This window comes from Cucumis melo, chromosome 1 (genome assembly GCF_025177605.1).
Source record: "Cucumis melo cultivar AY chromosome 1, USDA_Cmelo_AY_1.0, whole genome shotgun sequence".
Lineage (NCBI taxonomy): Eukaryota > Viridiplantae > Streptophyta > Magnoliopsida > Cucurbitales > Cucurbitaceae > Cucumis > Cucumis melo.
This window is the reverse complement of record NC_066857.1, coordinates 37,722,919-37,740,251: the sequence shown is the minus strand read 5'-3', so window position 1 is coordinate 37,740,251 and position 17,333 is coordinate 37,722,919. Positions and strand designations below refer to the sequence as shown.

The 17,333-nt window shown below is 31.1% G+C and overlaps 3 protein-coding genes across 4 annotated transcripts; 2 read left to right on the top strand and 1 right to left on the bottom strand.

The window, feature by feature from the left end:
- Positions 1 to 4,132: 4,132 nt before the first annotated feature.
- Positions 4,133 to 5,449, top strand: LOC103500739 (inorganic pyrophosphatase 2-like). The gene is made up of 4 exons (XM_008464143.3): positions 4,133 to 4,339; positions 4,417 to 4,538; positions 4,627 to 4,828; positions 4,916 to 5,449. The coding sequence occupies exons 1-4, from the start codon at positions 4,202 to 4,204 to the stop codon at positions 5,273 to 5,275; spliced, it is 822 nt and encodes a 273-aa protein (XP_008462365.2). The 5' UTR covers positions 4,133 to 4,201; the 3' UTR covers positions 5,276 to 5,449.
- Positions 5,450 to 6,722: 1,273 nt separating this feature from the next.
- Positions 6,723 to 8,655, top strand: LOC103500740 (inorganic pyrophosphatase 2-like). The gene is made up of 4 exons (XM_008464145.3): positions 6,723 to 7,187; positions 7,261 to 7,382; positions 7,467 to 7,668; positions 7,763 to 8,655. Exons 1-4 carry the CDS (start codon positions 7,050 to 7,052, stop codon positions 8,123 to 8,125), a joined length of 825 nt encoding a protein of 274 aa, XP_008462367.1. The 5' UTR covers positions 6,723 to 7,049; the 3' UTR covers positions 8,126 to 8,655.
- A 1,097-nt stretch (positions 8,656 to 9,752) lies between these two features.
- On the bottom strand, positions 9,753 to 16,625 carry LOC103500738 (ABC transporter C family member 8). Of its 2 annotated transcripts, XM_051091978.1 has the most exons (12): positions 16,485 to 16,625; positions 13,712 to 15,150; positions 13,306 to 13,626; positions 13,110 to 13,196; positions 12,424 to 13,017; positions 12,163 to 12,327; positions 11,763 to 12,060; positions 11,471 to 11,685; positions 11,047 to 11,352; positions 10,704 to 10,767; positions 10,380 to 10,619; positions 9,753 to 10,281 (listed from the first exon to the last, which is right to left on the bottom strand). In XM_051091978.1, the coding sequence occupies exons 2-12, from the start codon at positions 15,125 to 15,127 to the stop codon at positions 10,154 to 10,156; spliced, it is 3,834 nt and encodes a 1,277-aa protein (XP_050947935.1). In that variant the 5' UTR covers positions 15,128 to 15,150; positions 16,485 to 16,625; the 3' UTR covers positions 9,753 to 10,153. The 2 variants fall into 2 exon arrangements, with proteins under 2 accessions (XP_050947935.1, XP_008462364.1); XM_008464142.3 differs by lacking the exon at positions 16,485 to 16,625 and having other exon boundaries at positions 13,712 to 15,322.
- Positions 16,626 to 17,333: the final 708 nt, after the last annotated feature.

Here is a 17,333-nt window from a genome sequence, read left to right as displayed (position 1 = left end):
ACGGTACTAAATCTAAACAATCTTCTTATACCAAGTAATACCTAAATTTAACGTGAGTTGTTGTCGAAACATTTTTTATATTTTTCATGGTGGGCCTATGAATTTTGTCCGTTTTTAGAATTATTTGTAGTGTAAATATTTTGACGATTTGTTATATTTTTTAAAAGTATATATATATTTATGACCCAATAATGGTGTAATTATATTTTTTTGAATTATATTATTGCAAACTCATATAGTAGATAATATGTGTTAAGATGTTAGTTGGTATATTAAAGATAAAAAAAATTGTTATCTGAATTTCTTTTTTCTTTTAAGTTATTGTAATTAAAGAGATAATCAAACTCCAAATCTTGAAATTAAAATTACTTTATTTTCATTTTGATAAACTTATATTTTTTTTTTATAGTAACTAAAGGAATATAATTATTGACACAAAAACGAGTCTAACTTTAACAATAATTAGTTAAAAAAGAAGTGTACTAGAAGGAATGTTATTAGTATTTGATTAATTATTGTTATTATTGTTTGGAGAACTTTAAAGAAGAAAAATGGTGGGGGCGGAGTTGAACTTGCTTGACCGGTGTCACGTGGTGGACAAGCAATGACACATCGTTTTTATAGTTCACATGCGGCAGCTTCCATGGAATTTACGGTGCCACCCAAACAGAAAAGTGTCAAAACCTCCGTACCCTATTCCCCTCATTTTGGACTATTTATTTCGTTTTCAGAAACAGTTAGATATATATATATATATATATGTTTTCCAAAAAATTTTTCTTCTTAAAAAAAATATAACAAATTGAACTACCAAAATGAATCTTTTTTTTAAAAAATAATATGGGCTATTTGAAATTTAGAAAAATATTCGTGGATATGGAATTTGAAATTTGTAAAGGTATTTTTTAAAATTGAAATTAGAATTTAAAAATATATTTAATAGAAAAATATATTTTTAAAAATTAAAATCTGAAGATTTGAATATTTAATAACATATTTTTTAATATATATTTTTTAAAAAAATTGAAGATTGAAAATTAAAAGTTGAAAATATATTTTTCTTAATATTTGTAGATATGGAATTTGAAATTTAGAAAATATTTTTTAAAATTGAAAATTAGAATTTGAAAATATATTTAATAAAGAAATATATTTTTAAAAATTAGAATTTAGAGATTTAAATATTTAATAACATATTTTATTAATATATATTTTTTTAAAAATTTGAAGATTGGAATTTAAAAGTTGAAAATATATTTAATAAGAAAATTTACTTCTAAAAATTAAAAACTGAAATTTAGAAAAATATTTAATAAGAAATATATTTTTAAAAATTAAAATTTAAGGATTTGAATATCTTTAAAATAAGAAACCATGGGTCCATGCAGTCCATGGAAACGTTACCGTTCAAATTGTTCTGTTTTTATCGATAGTTTACTTTCTATCATATTTTTGACATTATTTTTTAAAAAAATATTATTTAAAAAAACCCCAAAATTATTATAGATATAGTTTATTGGACTTTATTTTTCTTTAACTTGTAATTATTAAATATTTTAATTTTGACAAATTTTCTCCAGTTTTATCCTTTTATCATTTAATAATTTATCAAGTAAAACTTACGCTATGAAAAACAATACATACATATATTTTATAAATAATTAGATTTATTTTACTATTACTGGAAAATGATTTTTTATAATATCTACATAATGCTGTACTATAATATATTATTTTATAAATATTTTGCTCCTTTAATTTCTCTACGATTTTTTTTTATATGATGATTAACTTTTCATGTGTGATTAGAATATAATAGGTATCGAATGGCTTATTTTTACTCATATTTAAGATGTATCCAACTATTTAAGTAGTACTTTCTTAATTGAGAAGTTTTCAAAAAGAAGATCATGTTACGATTTTATTTAATTTGAGATTTAGGTTAATGTTTCAAATTTTCATTTTAACTATTTTCTTAACAAACACCGATTTTGATTTTTAGTCTTTAAATATTAATCAATTTAAACTATATAAAATTAATTATATTTGAAATCGATTTGTCAAATGTTCTATTCTTTTTGACAGATTTTTATTTATTAAAAATGTATACAATTATTAACTTTCAATATTTAAATTAATTTCAAAATTTAAACTCTAAAATTATTTACAAATTAATTAATACACGTTCAACATAAAAAAAATAAAGTCAGTAATATACCAAACCCGAGGTTTGATTCATCGGAAAAATTAAATGTAATATAAATTTGATATTTTAGTGATTTTTTTTTTCTATAAAATGTAAATAGTTTGTATTTTTTTATTTTCTATATTAAAAAAAGAGTCCTTTTATATAATTCATTTAACAAAAACTACACTCGAAAAAAACGTGATTATTTTCTAATCACACTTAGAACACATGTTTAATTATAATACATTTCCCCTTTTTAATATCTTTTTAGTTTCTTCTACATTGTTCTAAAATTTTAGTAAAACCAATTTTACTTTTCACTCTTTGAAGACCAATAAAGAAAAAAAAGAAAAAGAAAAACGCTTTGAAATTTCATTCAGCGTGGAAGAACAACATTCAAAAGAATACTTCCACTTTTTCTTTAATTCCAAGATGTGCAGCTAAGGATTAATTAATAAACACATCCACTTAAATATATTCTTAGTACACCTAACAATGAATTAACAATCTATATTCAATTCTTGACAACTAAAAAACACTACATTTCTTTGTTGACCAACAACACCCTTAATATCATCCAATTACGTGGTAACTTAATCCTCTTCTTAATTAAATTCCTTTTATTTAATAATCTTCACTCTCTATCAATCTAATCCTCCTAATATTATTTTATAAAAATGTTCCAATATGCATTTCTCAAATCCCAAAAATCTGGTTGCGGTAGATATGTCTTCAATAAGTCATTTCATATACTAATAACAGTTATGATATTTATAAAGTGTTATACAGTACAGAATTCTATTGTTTTCTAGATGATGTATATATAATTTTTGGTAACGTCTAATATTATATGGATCATGACACATGTCCAAATGGTTCTTCCTGATAAAAGGGAAGAGTAGTAGTTAAGTTTGACTATGAATAATGATTAATGATAGTGAAATACATGTGGCAAACAAATCATGATGGCTAAACCTTGTGTTCGTTTGTGTGTTGATTATGATTTTCTTTTTTGGGTTTTAAAATCAAAAGGTATTGATTTTTTAATTATAACATGCAGCAAAATGAATCAAATAATTTTAAGAAAATGAATGATTTATAAAAAAAAAATATATTCTAACTAAAATTTTTTGTGTTACATAATAAAGAAAATGTGTTTTTCTTTTTTAGGACTATGATTCATGTTAAAGAAATATCTTATACAATTACTGCACTAATTATTGATGTTATTGTAATGAATTTAATAATTAAGCAATATTAATATTAAATCAATTTTAGTTTCTCACTGGTTATTGGTATTATATATTTCCATTGCACCTAAAAGAAATTTGAGTTCCTCTTGAAAAAAATCAAACCACTAAAATACATATACTTTTGAATTGAATTAAGGTCTCGTATTTAGTTCGATCATCCTTCTCTATGTTTCAATCTCCCAAATGAAGAGTATTAATGGAGGAGTAAACAACTAGAGGTGTTTGGACACTTATAATAGAATTGGTATCTATCCTAATGTAATTTAAAACTTACAGTTTGAATTAAACATTTTATTGTCTTTCCTTTTTATTTTTCAAACATGTATTTTATATATAAGATGCATGTATTTATTTAAAAAGAAAAAAGAATAAGAAAATGAAGGGAGTGGAAATGAAGCAACGAAGAAGGAATAAAACGACTCGTTTCAATGGCAGCCACGAGAAAGAGGAAGGAAATAGGAATCACCAATAGGCACTCATTCCGGAATATTCTTATATTCATAAGGTTAGTGCGTTTCAAATGCGGCGAATATTCTCATATTCCAATTATTTATTCGTCTATTCCTCTCTTATCGACCTGCGCCCTTCGATTTCCCCTCAATCCGAATTTCACCTCATCCAACGGCCCGCAACTCTAGCCTTTGATTTCTTCCCCTCCACATCCCACTATAAATACCGCCCACTGCCCAATCTCTTCTGCAGCAGACATAGCATTTTTCTTCCTAACGATACAGTTTTTCCTAAGATTTTCCACAGAAAAATGGCCGGAATCGTCGTCGTTTTTGACTTCGATAAGACGATCATTGACTTGGATAGTGATAATTGGGTGGTGGATGAACTCGGCGCCACCGATTTGTTCAATGAGCTCCTCCCTACGATGCCATGGAACTCGCTCATGGTATATTATATAATCTTCTGTTCGTTCTCATTCTATTATTTTGCTAGCGGAATAGAGATTTATACTGTAATTTTCAGGATCGTATGATGGCAGAGCTCCATGCACAAGGGAAAACCATTGACGACATCGTTGAAGTCCTTAAACGCGCTCCGATTCATCCCGATGTCGTTCCTGCCATTAGAGCCGCTCACGCCCTAGGGTAAAGAATCGTAGAAACTTTTTCTGTTTCTATCTCTCATTTTGGTTTACAGCGGCTGATTAGATTTTGCGTTCTCTGTGTTTTCTAGATGTGATTTGAGGATTGTGAGTGATGCCAATATGTTTTTCATCGAGACGATTTTAGATCATCTCGGAATAAGAGAATGCTTCTCCGAAATCAACACGAATCCAGGTTACGTCGATGAGGAAGGAAGGCTGAGGATTTTTCCTATCCACGATTTCCATAAATCCTCTCACGGATGCAATCTTTGCCCTCCGAACATGTGCAAGGTATTGTATCTCTCTGTATTTGCAGCACTGTACATATATGTTGATCAGTTTCTTGTATGCTGAGAGATATTTATTTCACAAAATTAGGGCCTCGTTATGGAGAGGATTCAAGCGTCATTAATGGCAGAAGGAAAGAAGAAGAGGTTCATCTATTTAGGAGATGGAAGTGGCGATTACTGCCCTAGTTTGAAGCTTGGAGAAGGAGATTTTCTGATGCCGAGGAAGAATTTTCCACTGTGGGATTTGATTAGCCAAAACCCGCTCGTGATTAAGGCAGAAATTCACGAATGGAGCGATGGAGAAGAGTTGGCGAGGATCTTATTGAACTTAATCAAAACCATTTCCATGGCGGAAAATGCTCAGTTCTTGGCTCCTCAAGATATGGGTGTTCCTGTGTACGAAGCTCTGCCTTCGCCCACACCAAAACCAGCCATGGTGGCCAATTAAACTCAATTATACGAATACCCAATTTCTCAACCAAACAACAGCATCTACCGATTTACTTTTTTTTTGGGTTTAATTACTTTAAGTATGCAGTGAAGATTATGTATAGTTGAAGGTGTAATTTTGGCAAACGCCATACACCAATCAGGAATTTGAACCATAGTTTTAATTTTCCAACTCATTTTGTCTTCGGCACATCTTTCACAACCTATCAAGAATGCGAAAGATCTCATGACGACAAATTAATATTAACTAAGGTGTAAGATTTAAAAACTCAAAATCTTTTAATATATTTATTGAATACAAACTTCTTAAAAAAGCTTTGATTCTTATTTGAGAATCTTCTTTAAAGATCGTTTAACAAGAGTCGTGTATTTAATTAAGAAGCTAGATTGGTATTTTTATGTACTTCTTTTTTATTACAGAATAGTAATGGGCAAAAAATAGTAAAAGAAATTTTACAATATCCCACGCATCATGTATTTGTTGTTTAAACAATCTGTATATTTTCCCAAAAATGGTCGATTTCCCACAATTTGATTCCTATTTTTTGTTATTAATTTCTACTCTGGACACGAATTCATTTGTGTCAAGAAAAAGGGGACCTTTTCATCAAGTCTCTCCCACTACTTCGAACTTAGAAGTTAAAAACACAAATAAAAATACTATTTTCTGTTTATCAATTTTGAATTACACTCGTATCAATTTAGTTAATTAATTGCAAACAATCAATTAATCATATTCAAATTTTATTATCGGAGATGGTGAAAATTAAAGAGATATTTGCAAATATAGCAATTATATTCAAAATAATTAAATATATAGCAACATAGAAAATCTGTCAAAATCTATCAATGATAGGAGTGTATCATCGATAGACTTTGCTATATTTGAAATTTTTTAAAAATATTACTACATACTTAATAATTATCCTAAAAATTACTACATATTATAATTACCTAAAATTAAAATTATTTACAAAAAAGCAGAAAAATTTGATAAATTTTTGATCTATTTTATAAATAATATCGATCCTTTTACTATATTTAAAAATATCTTTTTTATTTATTTACTTTTAAATTCAATCTTTTAAAATTAATATTTATCAAAATCAATTAAATAATACGTGAACGTATTTCTTAGGAGTACTTTAATAACAAAAATATCTTTTGTTATGAAAATTATTTACATCGAAAACTTGGGTGCTAGATACTTTTTTATCTCTCTACCACATAAAAATAGAAATAAATTTTATATTTTATTTTTATTTTTATTTTTATGGAATAAAGAGATAAAGAGCCATGATTTATGCATCGTGGAAAACATATCATCGATATTATTGTCCTTTATAAAAATATAATAAAATCTATCAAACCTTATATATATATTTGTATATTTACTATCTATTAAGTATTCCCTTTTTATAATTAACAAAAAAAGAAAAAAGAAAAAAAGAAATATTAATAGGGACTATATATACGAGGAAAGATCATGTACAAATATAGAGTGATAAGATTTAGATTAAAGTAGGGGAACTAAATATAACAAAACTAAAAATAGATGTAAAAAGATCATATTTGAAATTAATTAAATCTATATATATCTTTCTTGAAATTAAATTAAATTTAAATATTTGAACGAACACCTTACCAAACCCTGACTGTATATAATAGTAATACACTCCCAATCGGTTGTATTATGTATATCAGATAAATCATATCTTCTTCATTACCCAACCCTTTCGCTTTCTCACAGCTTTCGGAATTTGCATAGCAAAATGGCCGGAATCTTGATGATTTTCGACTTCGATAAGACGATCATCGACTTGGATAGTGACAATTGGGTGGTGGATGAACTCGGCGCCACCGATATCTTCAAAGAACTCCTCCCTACCATGCCATGGAATACTCTCATGGTATTATTTCTTCTGCTCCTCCTCATTGTTGTGTTTTCGCTAGTGGAATACAGTTTTATACTGTGATTTTCAGGATCGGATGATGACGGAACTCCATGCACAAGGAAAAACCATTGACGACATCGCCGAAGTCCTCAAACGCGTTCCGATTCATCCCGATGTGGTTCCTGCCATTGGAGCCGCTCACGCCCTAGGGTGAAGAATCGTAGAATCTCTTTATGTTTCTATCTCTCATTGAGTTACAGCGGCTGAGATTTTGTGGTCTCTGTGTTTTTCTAGATGTGATTTGAGGATTGTGAGTGATGCGAATACGTTTTTCATCGAGACGATTTTGGATCATCTTGGAATAAGAGAATGCTTTTCTGAAATCCATACGAATCCAAGTTACGTCGAGGAAGAAGGAAGGCTGAGGATTTTTCCTATCCACGATTTCCATAAATCTTCTCACGGATGCAATCTTTGCCCTCCGAACATGTGCAAGGTATTATATCTCTGTATTTGCAGCATTGTACGTATATATCAATCAATTTCGTCAATTTCTTGTATGCTGAGAGATTTTCATTTCACAAAATTAGGGACTCGTTGTGGAGAGAATTCAAGCATCATTAATGTCGGAAGAGAAGAATAAGAAGTTCATCTATTTAGGCGATGGAAGTGGCGATTACTGCCCTAGTTTGAAGCTTGGAGAAGGAGACTTTCTGATGCCGAGGAAGAATTTCCCACTGTGGGACTTGGTTAGCCAAAACCCACATGTGGTTAAAGCTGAAATTCACGAATGGAGCGATGGAGAAGAGTTGGGGAGGATCTTGTTGAGGTTAATCAACACCATTTCGACGGCGGAAAATGCTGATCAGTTCTTGCCGCCTCAAAGTATGGCCATTCCTGTGTACGAGGCCCTGCCTTCGTCCGCATCAAAATCAGCCATGGTGGCTAATTGAGTTCAATTATACAACATCCAATTTTTCAAACCAATCAAAGGCAACACTATCTTCTGAACCATAACTCTATCTTGATTTTTTTGATAATAGTACATAGTGAAAATTATTTATTGAACATATGATTTTGCCGCATCTTAGCATATATATATCTTGGCCTTATGGTGAAGGCTTTAATTATTTAGGTTATGGTCAAGGATGGTCATGTAATATAGAAACATTTGACTCCGGTTAGGACCATAATAACATCACTAAGGTTCAACTTGGACATGATACACAATAAATAGAGAGTATATATAAATTTTTTTCATTTAAATACCAATAACAATGTACTTGAAAAGTCATTATTTTATTTATTTGAAGTGTAATTAATGACGAATGGAGGGATGGAGAAGAAATATGTAGAGGATGTTGATGTCGGAAAATGGTGAGTTATTGTAACCCCAAAATATGGCCGTTCCTGTGCATGAGGCCCTGCAATGGTGGCCACTTGAACTTCTTACAAACAAACTTCTAATTAAATGTATTCACTTTCTAAAATGACAAGTAGCACCTTTAACTTTTTCTTTAGTTGGTTCTTAGAATAAGACAATGATAGTTGTTAGATGGTTTTCAATAAATAAAGAATTGAAAATATTGGAAGAAACGAGGGTTGAGGTGAGTTGATTAAATTTATATTAGTGATATTTTATAATTTTAGACTTTTAGTAGCATTTTTAACCATCTTTTACATGTTGATAAAAATTATTTTTTGATTTTAATGTAAATATTGTACATAGTTTCATAAATGATTTATAAGATGATGTAATATGAAAAAGTTAGAAAAAAAACAAAAATGAAAAAGGTTACGCAAAGGTAGATGCCATTTCGACTACTCATTGACGTGTGGGCGTGGTTTTTGCATGATAACAATCCCCATCAATTTAGAAACAGACATTCTTACGATTATTAATCTATTGGGCCTATAGCCTATTTTTTACTATCTTCATTTGGGCTTTCGCCAAATCCTCACCCATTCTATCCTATTGACCCGAGACCCGTGCAGGTGGCGATCATAGTCGATTTTGGAAAGTGTCAAACCGACTTTGACATCAAAGAGTAAGAGTCGGTTGAATTGGTTTAATGTTTAAAAAAGAATATATATATATATATATATATATATATATATATATATATATATATATACTTTAAAAATTTCGATTTAAACCTTTTATAAATTGATCTTGATTGAATCATTTTGTTTTCCAATCGACCGACTTTGGTTTGGTTGGTCGGCTCGATCTTTTGATCTATTATGCTCATTCCTAGTTTCAAATGTAATAACAAAATTGAAAATGTTAGCAAATATAATATGATTGTAAAGATTACGGATGTAACAAATTCTATTCATTTCTAGAAATTATCGTTTACGGATAAAGTCTATCAGAAATAGATGTGACTATATTATATTCATAATTTTTTTAAAATATTGCTGTATACATAATTATTAATTATACATATTTATTGTCTATCTCACATCTTTTTAACTCTAAACGAATATTTATAAATACTTATGATACATGCGAAAAACTTGAGAAAATTGAAAGAGAAATTGAGCTAATCAAGGAATTAATTGCGTCAACAAATAAAGTTGCAATAATCCAATCAAAACCATTCATTAATCGATAATGTTCAATTAAGAAGGAATTAGGGTTTAATTTATTTTCTTAATTGGTAAATGGCTGAAATGGGAGCAATCGACGTAGGAATATGACACCTTTACCTTTCTAACTTATCCTTCTTCTTCAAACTTATAAGAAATACATAGAAATTTCAAGTTTTGTTTTTTCACAATGATTTTTCCTTCTCCTTCCAAGTATTCTCCTCTTTTTGCTCCTGTCTTATTTTTGCTAAGTTTTATTTCTTTGATTAGCAATATCGTTTGTTTTCACCCAAGTAACCAAACTATAACTAACCTGATCCTTCTTCCCAAGAGTTAAATGTTTAGTCCTCTATCCCTACGATTGTACCAAAAAAGAGCAATACTTTGCTTCAAAGACTGGTTGTTTGGTGCTGAGAAGAGTCTCTCCGACAGCTAGCCCAGTATTCAGCTACAAGTTTGGAGAAATAAGAGTTGGTTTCCATCAGCTTTGAGGGTTCTTCATATTCAACCAAATTACCTATTGAAGGAATTGTAGTTGGTTCATTGTTGTAAAAGCTTGCTTCAATTATTCAACAAAGGGTAAGTGATGAGAAACTTAAAGGGATAGCAGCTTACCAAAGGAGAGAACCATGACTTTGTCACTGTCAATAACGGTAGGAACTCTGTGAGCTACTGTTACAACAGTGCATTCTGAAAACTCTTCCCTTATAATTCTTTGTAAAATGGTGTCAGTTGCCGAGTCGATTGAAGCGGTAGCCTCATCGAGAACGAGAATTCTGTTTCTTTTGAGTAGCACTCGTCCGAGACAAAAGAGTTGGCGTTGTCCCACACTCCAGTTTCCACCTTCATCGGTCACTATTGAACCAACCAAAATCAATACACTAAAAAAAAAAAATCAAGTCAAAACATGTTTGCTTTGCTTCCATGAAAAGAGCATACCAGATGAGTCGAGCTGATTCGGTAGACTGCTGACGGTGGCCTTCAGCTGACACTTCTCTAATGCCTGCATATAACCAAGTCATTATGTGAAAAAACATTTTCATATACTTTTCAAAACAAAAAATAGATGAAATGTTGTGGAATACTCTACATGAGATGAAGAAACCTGACGATGTTTATAAGAGATATACATGGCTTACTCCTTTCGTGATTGATTAGTTTTGTGATGAAACTTTATGTTTATCTAATAAATGTCATGATAAAAAAACACGTAAAGTTTAAGTGAATGACACAACCGAACAACATCATGAATTTTAACAGCACTTTGAGTGCTAAGACTTACTTTCCATATCTCATCATCAGAGTAAAGATCAAGCGGGTCTAAATTCGTGCGAATGCTGCCCCTAAAAAGTGTTGGCTCTTGTGGGATAATGCTAAGTTTCATTCGTAGATCCTTTAAACCAATAGAACATATATCGATCCCGTCAATGATGATTCTCCCGCTCTCTGGCTCCACCAAACGAAACAAAGCACTTATAAGCGTCGTTTTTCCACTTCCTGTTCTTCCTACAACCCCTACTCTAGTCCCTTCTTGGAAGGTACACGTAATTCCCTTGAGAACGAGAGGAGCATTGGGCCGATATTTTATCTAAAACAAACAAAAAACTTGAAACTTAGGCTTTGGAAATGCCATTCGAGTATCATTAAAAGACTTGGAAAATTTGTAAGATAAGAATGAACTACATTTGTAGTTAGCCACCCCTGACCTTTAGACTTTCCAACTCTATCCTTCCTGTTGTAGGCCACGAAAATGGCGGTCTGCTGTTCTCGATGATTGCTGGAGGCTCTGCTGGCAAATGCATATATTGCTTGATCCTTTCTACAGAAACGATGTAGTTTGAAAGAGTACAATAATATCTCGCCATGAAAACATGGATATTTGAAAAGGATAAAGCATAAGAAAGAGAGAGTCCCACAAGTCCTGCACAATGGATTAAACGGTCAAAAAGTGGTACGCAAAGAAAATAGAGTCTTGTGTTCTTGTTGGGTTTTTCTTGCCTGGTTTGGTGGTTTGACTCTGAGGAAGCAGTACAAGGAGAAATGCAACAGTGAAAAGGGTGAAATGTTGCAATATTTCTATCCTTAAAGTAAACCACTCTGTCGTTGCATTATAGTTGAAAAAAAGACTTGCATCTGTGTCGATGAGCTTTAGAAACTTCTGGAAGAATCGTTCCGTCATGTCGAAAGCTCTGATTGTGACAGCACCAAGAGATGTCTCTGCTGCATAATTCATTACAGGTGCTTTTGTTGTCCCATTAATTCTAATAAGCTCCCTACTAGTTGCTAGATAATAGCTCTTTCCAAATATAAGAAAACAAATCGATAAAAGTTAGCTCCACTATTTTATGGTGAAGAAAATTATGTAATATGATGATAACAAGTACAAAACTCTGTATACCTGAACGTAGGTTGCAGCTATAATAGCTGGAATGGCAACAACAAGAACTTCCCACGTAACAGAAGCCACAATTGCAATCACTACAATAAGATCTAGAGCACCAGACATTACGAAGATGCCGGCCAATGGTATGTCAAAGTCCACAATACTCAAATCTGACGAGGCCTGTAAATATTACGATCTCAACAACATCAGTTTTGGTGTAGCTTTATGATGCATGCCCAAGAAATAGGAATGAACATGAAGCCAAAATAATCGTACTCGAGTCAAGATTCGTCCAATTGGAGTTGAATCAAAGAATGTCATTGGAGCTTTGAAGACAGAATTTATGAAACCATAGAAGAAAGCTTTAGAAGCTCTTAATCCAAAAAGAGCGGCTAAAGTGGACCTGGAATGTACAAATACTGCACTAAAAAGAGAAATAGCTGCATAGATTCCAATCATTGTGCCACTGCTGATCTGAGGCAACTCAATGGCAATGGCTAGCCAATAAGTTGAAGCTGTTTGAAAAGCAACGAAACCACATAGACTAATTACACTTAAACACACAAGAGAAAATGCCTTGGGAACTGTGATGTAGTCCCATAATGGTCTCCAAACAACATCCCCAATTTCCTTCTCTTCTTCATCTGTTAGTTGTACTCCACCTAACCTTTTGCTAGTTGCATCAATTTTATCATATTTTTCACGTTTCACAATGTCAATTGTTTTGAAGTCTCTTGGGTTTTCAGACTCTGAAGTGCCAGATGCTATTATGCCATCTTTGTGAGCACTCACGAGCTTTTCAAAAGGTGTCCCGACAGTCAACAGTTCTTCATAGCTTCCTGATTGAGTTATTTCTCCACCCTCAATTACCTGAAAAAATAGCAAGCCATGTCGATGAGAAAGTGTTTACAAGACTACAACTACTTTAACATGGACATGACGTTCTAAAATACCTAACTTACCAGAATCTTATCAACTTCAGAAAGAAATTCCACTTGATGTGTCACAAGAACGACAGTTTTCTTATCTAGAGCAGTCATGACACATTCCTGCAAAACTTTCATCCTTCGTCAAGTTGGGTAATGATATCTCTGCTAAAAAGATTCTCTTGAATTTTAATAATGGCTAGATACAAAACATAATTCTTCGTGTACTTACATCAAAGAGTGTTGTAGCAGTATGGGCATCAACTGCACTAAAAGGATCATCAAGTAGATAAATATCAGCATCATTATAGACAGCTCTTGCGAGTTGAATCCTCTGTTTCTGTCCTCCACTCATGTTAAGGCCTCTCTCCCCTATTTCTGTAAGATCTCCATGGTCAAAACTATTGATGTCCTCAGCCAAAGCACATGCTTTTATGGCATTCTTATACCTGTCTGTGTTCATTGGCTTTCCATTGAGTATGTTATCACGGATTGTCCCACTTTGAATCCAAGCTATTTGTGAAACATAAGCTATTGATCCCTTTACTTGAACCTGTAATATAAAAAGAATACACAAACTAATTTAGTTTTGATACATTTTTATGTCATACCAAATATGCTTTGTGTTTAGAACTCACATTTCCAGTAAGTTTTGGTATTTCTCCAAGTATGGCATGTAGCAGAGAAGATTTTCCAGCTCCAACCGGTCCACATATAGCAACTTTCTGTCCTCTTTCTACATCTAAATCTACATTCTTTAAAGTTAAAATCACCGACTCCGGATCCCACCTGAAGTTACCATTATGTATTTCAATCATCTTATCCACATCCATTGATGGGTTTTCGATGACTTCGTCGTCTTTTAGCTCATCGTCAAGTAAGAATGCGTTCAGTCTATCAAAAGATACCTTGACTTGGATCAGGATTGAAAGAGCTTCTGGTATCATTCTTACAGGTTCAGACATCAATCTCAGTGTTGCAAGAACAGTAAAAATGGTGCTTGCATTCAAAGGAGCGCTTTGGAAAAGAACACATCCAATGAAAACAACAGCAGATACAATAGTGGGAGCCATCCAATACAACAGGGACCCATCAGCCTTCTTCATTTGTATGTCTTTCAACCATTTGAACTCCTTTTCGCGAAGCGATTCAATTAAGCTTTGAAACTTTTCTTCCCATGATTGCAACTTAATAATCTTCATATTGTTAAGGACTTCAGAAGTAGACCTCAATCTCTCGTCTTGGGCAAGCATGAAATGATACTGAGACTTTTGTAATGACTTGGCAAAAGGCACATTGAGGAACCCACAAATAAGAAGAGGAATCAAACCTAGCAAAGCTCCAATACCCACCACCCAAAATAGCAATACAATGGATAAAATAAGTAACACACCTGAACTCCAAGCCATATGAAACCACCATGGAAATTCTCCCATTCTATAAGCATCAACAGCTATATAGTTTACTATCTCTCCAGCAGAATGCCTTGTCCTCCCTAAACTAGAAAGCTTCAATAACTTCTTATATACTGCCACCATTAAAGCTGATCTCATTTTCATCCCTGACCTTCTAGAACCAAAGAAATAATGTCTTTGACCAAAAGATTCAAACATCTTGGAGACAATCAAAAGCCCCACAATAGAAAGACCCTGATCCAAATGTTTTTCAGTACTATTTGAGTAGTTAACAAAAGCAAAGAGAATAAGAGGAGAAACCACAACAGAAAGTGTTTTGAGAAGAGCATAAAATGCTATCAAAATATTTTCCTTCAAATGCACATTTTTAATGGCTTGAAAGGCCAAATTCCCAGAGCTTGAAGAACCCTTTTCTGCTGAGAGTGAATCCCAAACATGGGAAAATTTCTGGTAAGCCAATTCAGCTTCATCCTCAGAATCAAGAGGAGGAACATCCTCAAGAGTCAATGTTTTTGAGTAACCCAAAGTAAGCAAAGGGTTAATCCAAGAAAATGTAAGTTTGCTGAAGAAACTAGCCTGTTGAATATTGAACGAACCAACTGATTCTTCAGTCCATTTTTGTAGCAAAGGTTCCGCCATGCTCAGACCTCTAAATTTCGCTCCTGCTCATAAAAACAATATTTCAAATTACAAGTCTCATAGCTCAAAATCAACTAGCGGATGTGAGCATATATCTATGATATGAAGAGTGTATTTTGGATCAGAAGGTTGTTCAAATTTTAGGCCTCTCTTACATCATTGAACTGAAAAGAAAAAGAGAGCACAATTCTTAAAGTGTTTGTATGATATCTATCTACAAATACAACGAATGGTGTAAATTGATACCATTTTAAAATCGATAACTTTTATTATTTTGATCGTAATTGGCTGATGATAATTTTCACGCAATAAAATGCAATACGTGAATATGCTTTAAATGTCCTATAAAGTGCTTAAATGTAACAAAATAGGTTTTGAAAAAATCACTCAATGATTAAACTTAGGTGGATAACAAAATACTTCTATATATATATATAATTACCAACGGAAGCATATTATCATATAATTAATACCATTTTTTTTAATAAATTATATGAGTGAAATAAATTAAAATATTTATAAATTTAAAAAAAAAATTAGTATCTATCTGGAAATTTATTCGGAAGAAACTAAAATTTTATTATATTTTATAAATATTTTTACTTTTTTTTATTCAAAATAATTTTCCACCGCTTATTCTTTATTATTTTCTAATTTTTTTCCACTTTTAAGAGTTTGGATTTTTAAATTTCCTATTCTATCTTTTACTTGGCTATCAAAATAACAATAATTTAAATGGAATTTGATAGATTTTAATATCTTTGTGAAATAATTTCAAGATTTGGTTATATTTGAAAATGACGAGGATAAAAAATACTCTTCGACCTTAGAAACCCATAAGAATTTTTGCACGTAAAAGAAATAAAATTTATCAAACTAAAGGGGTAATTTGATTAAATAAAATCCTTATTTCTCATTTCTCATTTCCAACTTATTTGAAAATCTAAAGAAAATGTTCTTGTTTTTTTGTTTTCCACTGTTTAAATTTTTTTAAAAAAATTCAAAATTATGTAACATTTTTCTTTTTCCCTTTTCCTTAAAAAAAAAAAAAAAGAACAAACAACATGAAGTTTATTTTTTATTACACTTTTTAACTTCTGGTTAGTTTTCTCTAACACATGAATGAAAATTTCATTTTAATATTATTCTTGACATCTAAATTGGACAAAAGAAGGTTTTAAAAATAAAATTTAACACAAATTTTCATATATTTAATTCAGAAAAAAGATAAAAAAAAAAAAAATTAGTGTGAAATATGGTCATGAAAGAAAAGAAGAGAAGAAGAAATAAAACAAAACAAGAAGGTGATCAAACAATCCCTAAGAAGTTTTCGTTAAAATGAAAAATGAGTACTTACGGAGTTGAAATCTTGAATGTGTCTAAAATCTTGTTTGAACCAATTAATTCCGATACCTCAGCCATCCATATTCTCCAATTCCCTTCTTCCTTCTTCCTTCTTCTTTCTCTTTCTTCTCCGTCTCTCTCTCTCTCTCTCTCTCTCTCTGCTGTTCTCTTTCTTTTTATATATATATATATATATATATATATATATATATATCTGTTTTCTTACAAACTACTTTTCTTTTGTTTTGTTTTTAATTTACTTTCTTATATATTTTATGTCTTTCTAATTTATATTACCAATTAAAGCTTTGAGCTCTGAGCTTTGACTTCAGTTTATTTTAATTAGAGAATGCAACGTCATCTCCATATGATATATATATGTGTGTGTGTGTGTGTGTGTGTGTACATAATGTATGGTGGGAAGCATGACAAATTATTTGACTTGTTTAAATGATGAATAAAAAGCTAAACAATATGTCATCTGTGTCAATTGTCACTCTGTTAGATTTAAATGAGGCTGAAAATATGGTTTTTTTTTTTTTGTTTTGTTTTGTTTTAGATTTAACTAAGGATGATTTGCATATACCAATGAATGAAAGTAAGGGAGTTAATGCTTGAGAGTATAATTCAAGTTATAGGCTTCTCTATCTTGTTTTCATGTCTGTTCTATTGTATTCTCTTGTTTTTTTTTTTTTTGAATTTGTGTTTTTGGTCTAAAATTACTCCTTACCATCTAAAGGACATGTTAAATAATTAAATTTTAAAATTAATTCTAAATAGTCTTGAATAAATTAAAATTATTTATGTCGAGGTAATTTTTTTAGATTTGAATCACAAATTTCTTTATTGATGATATTTATTT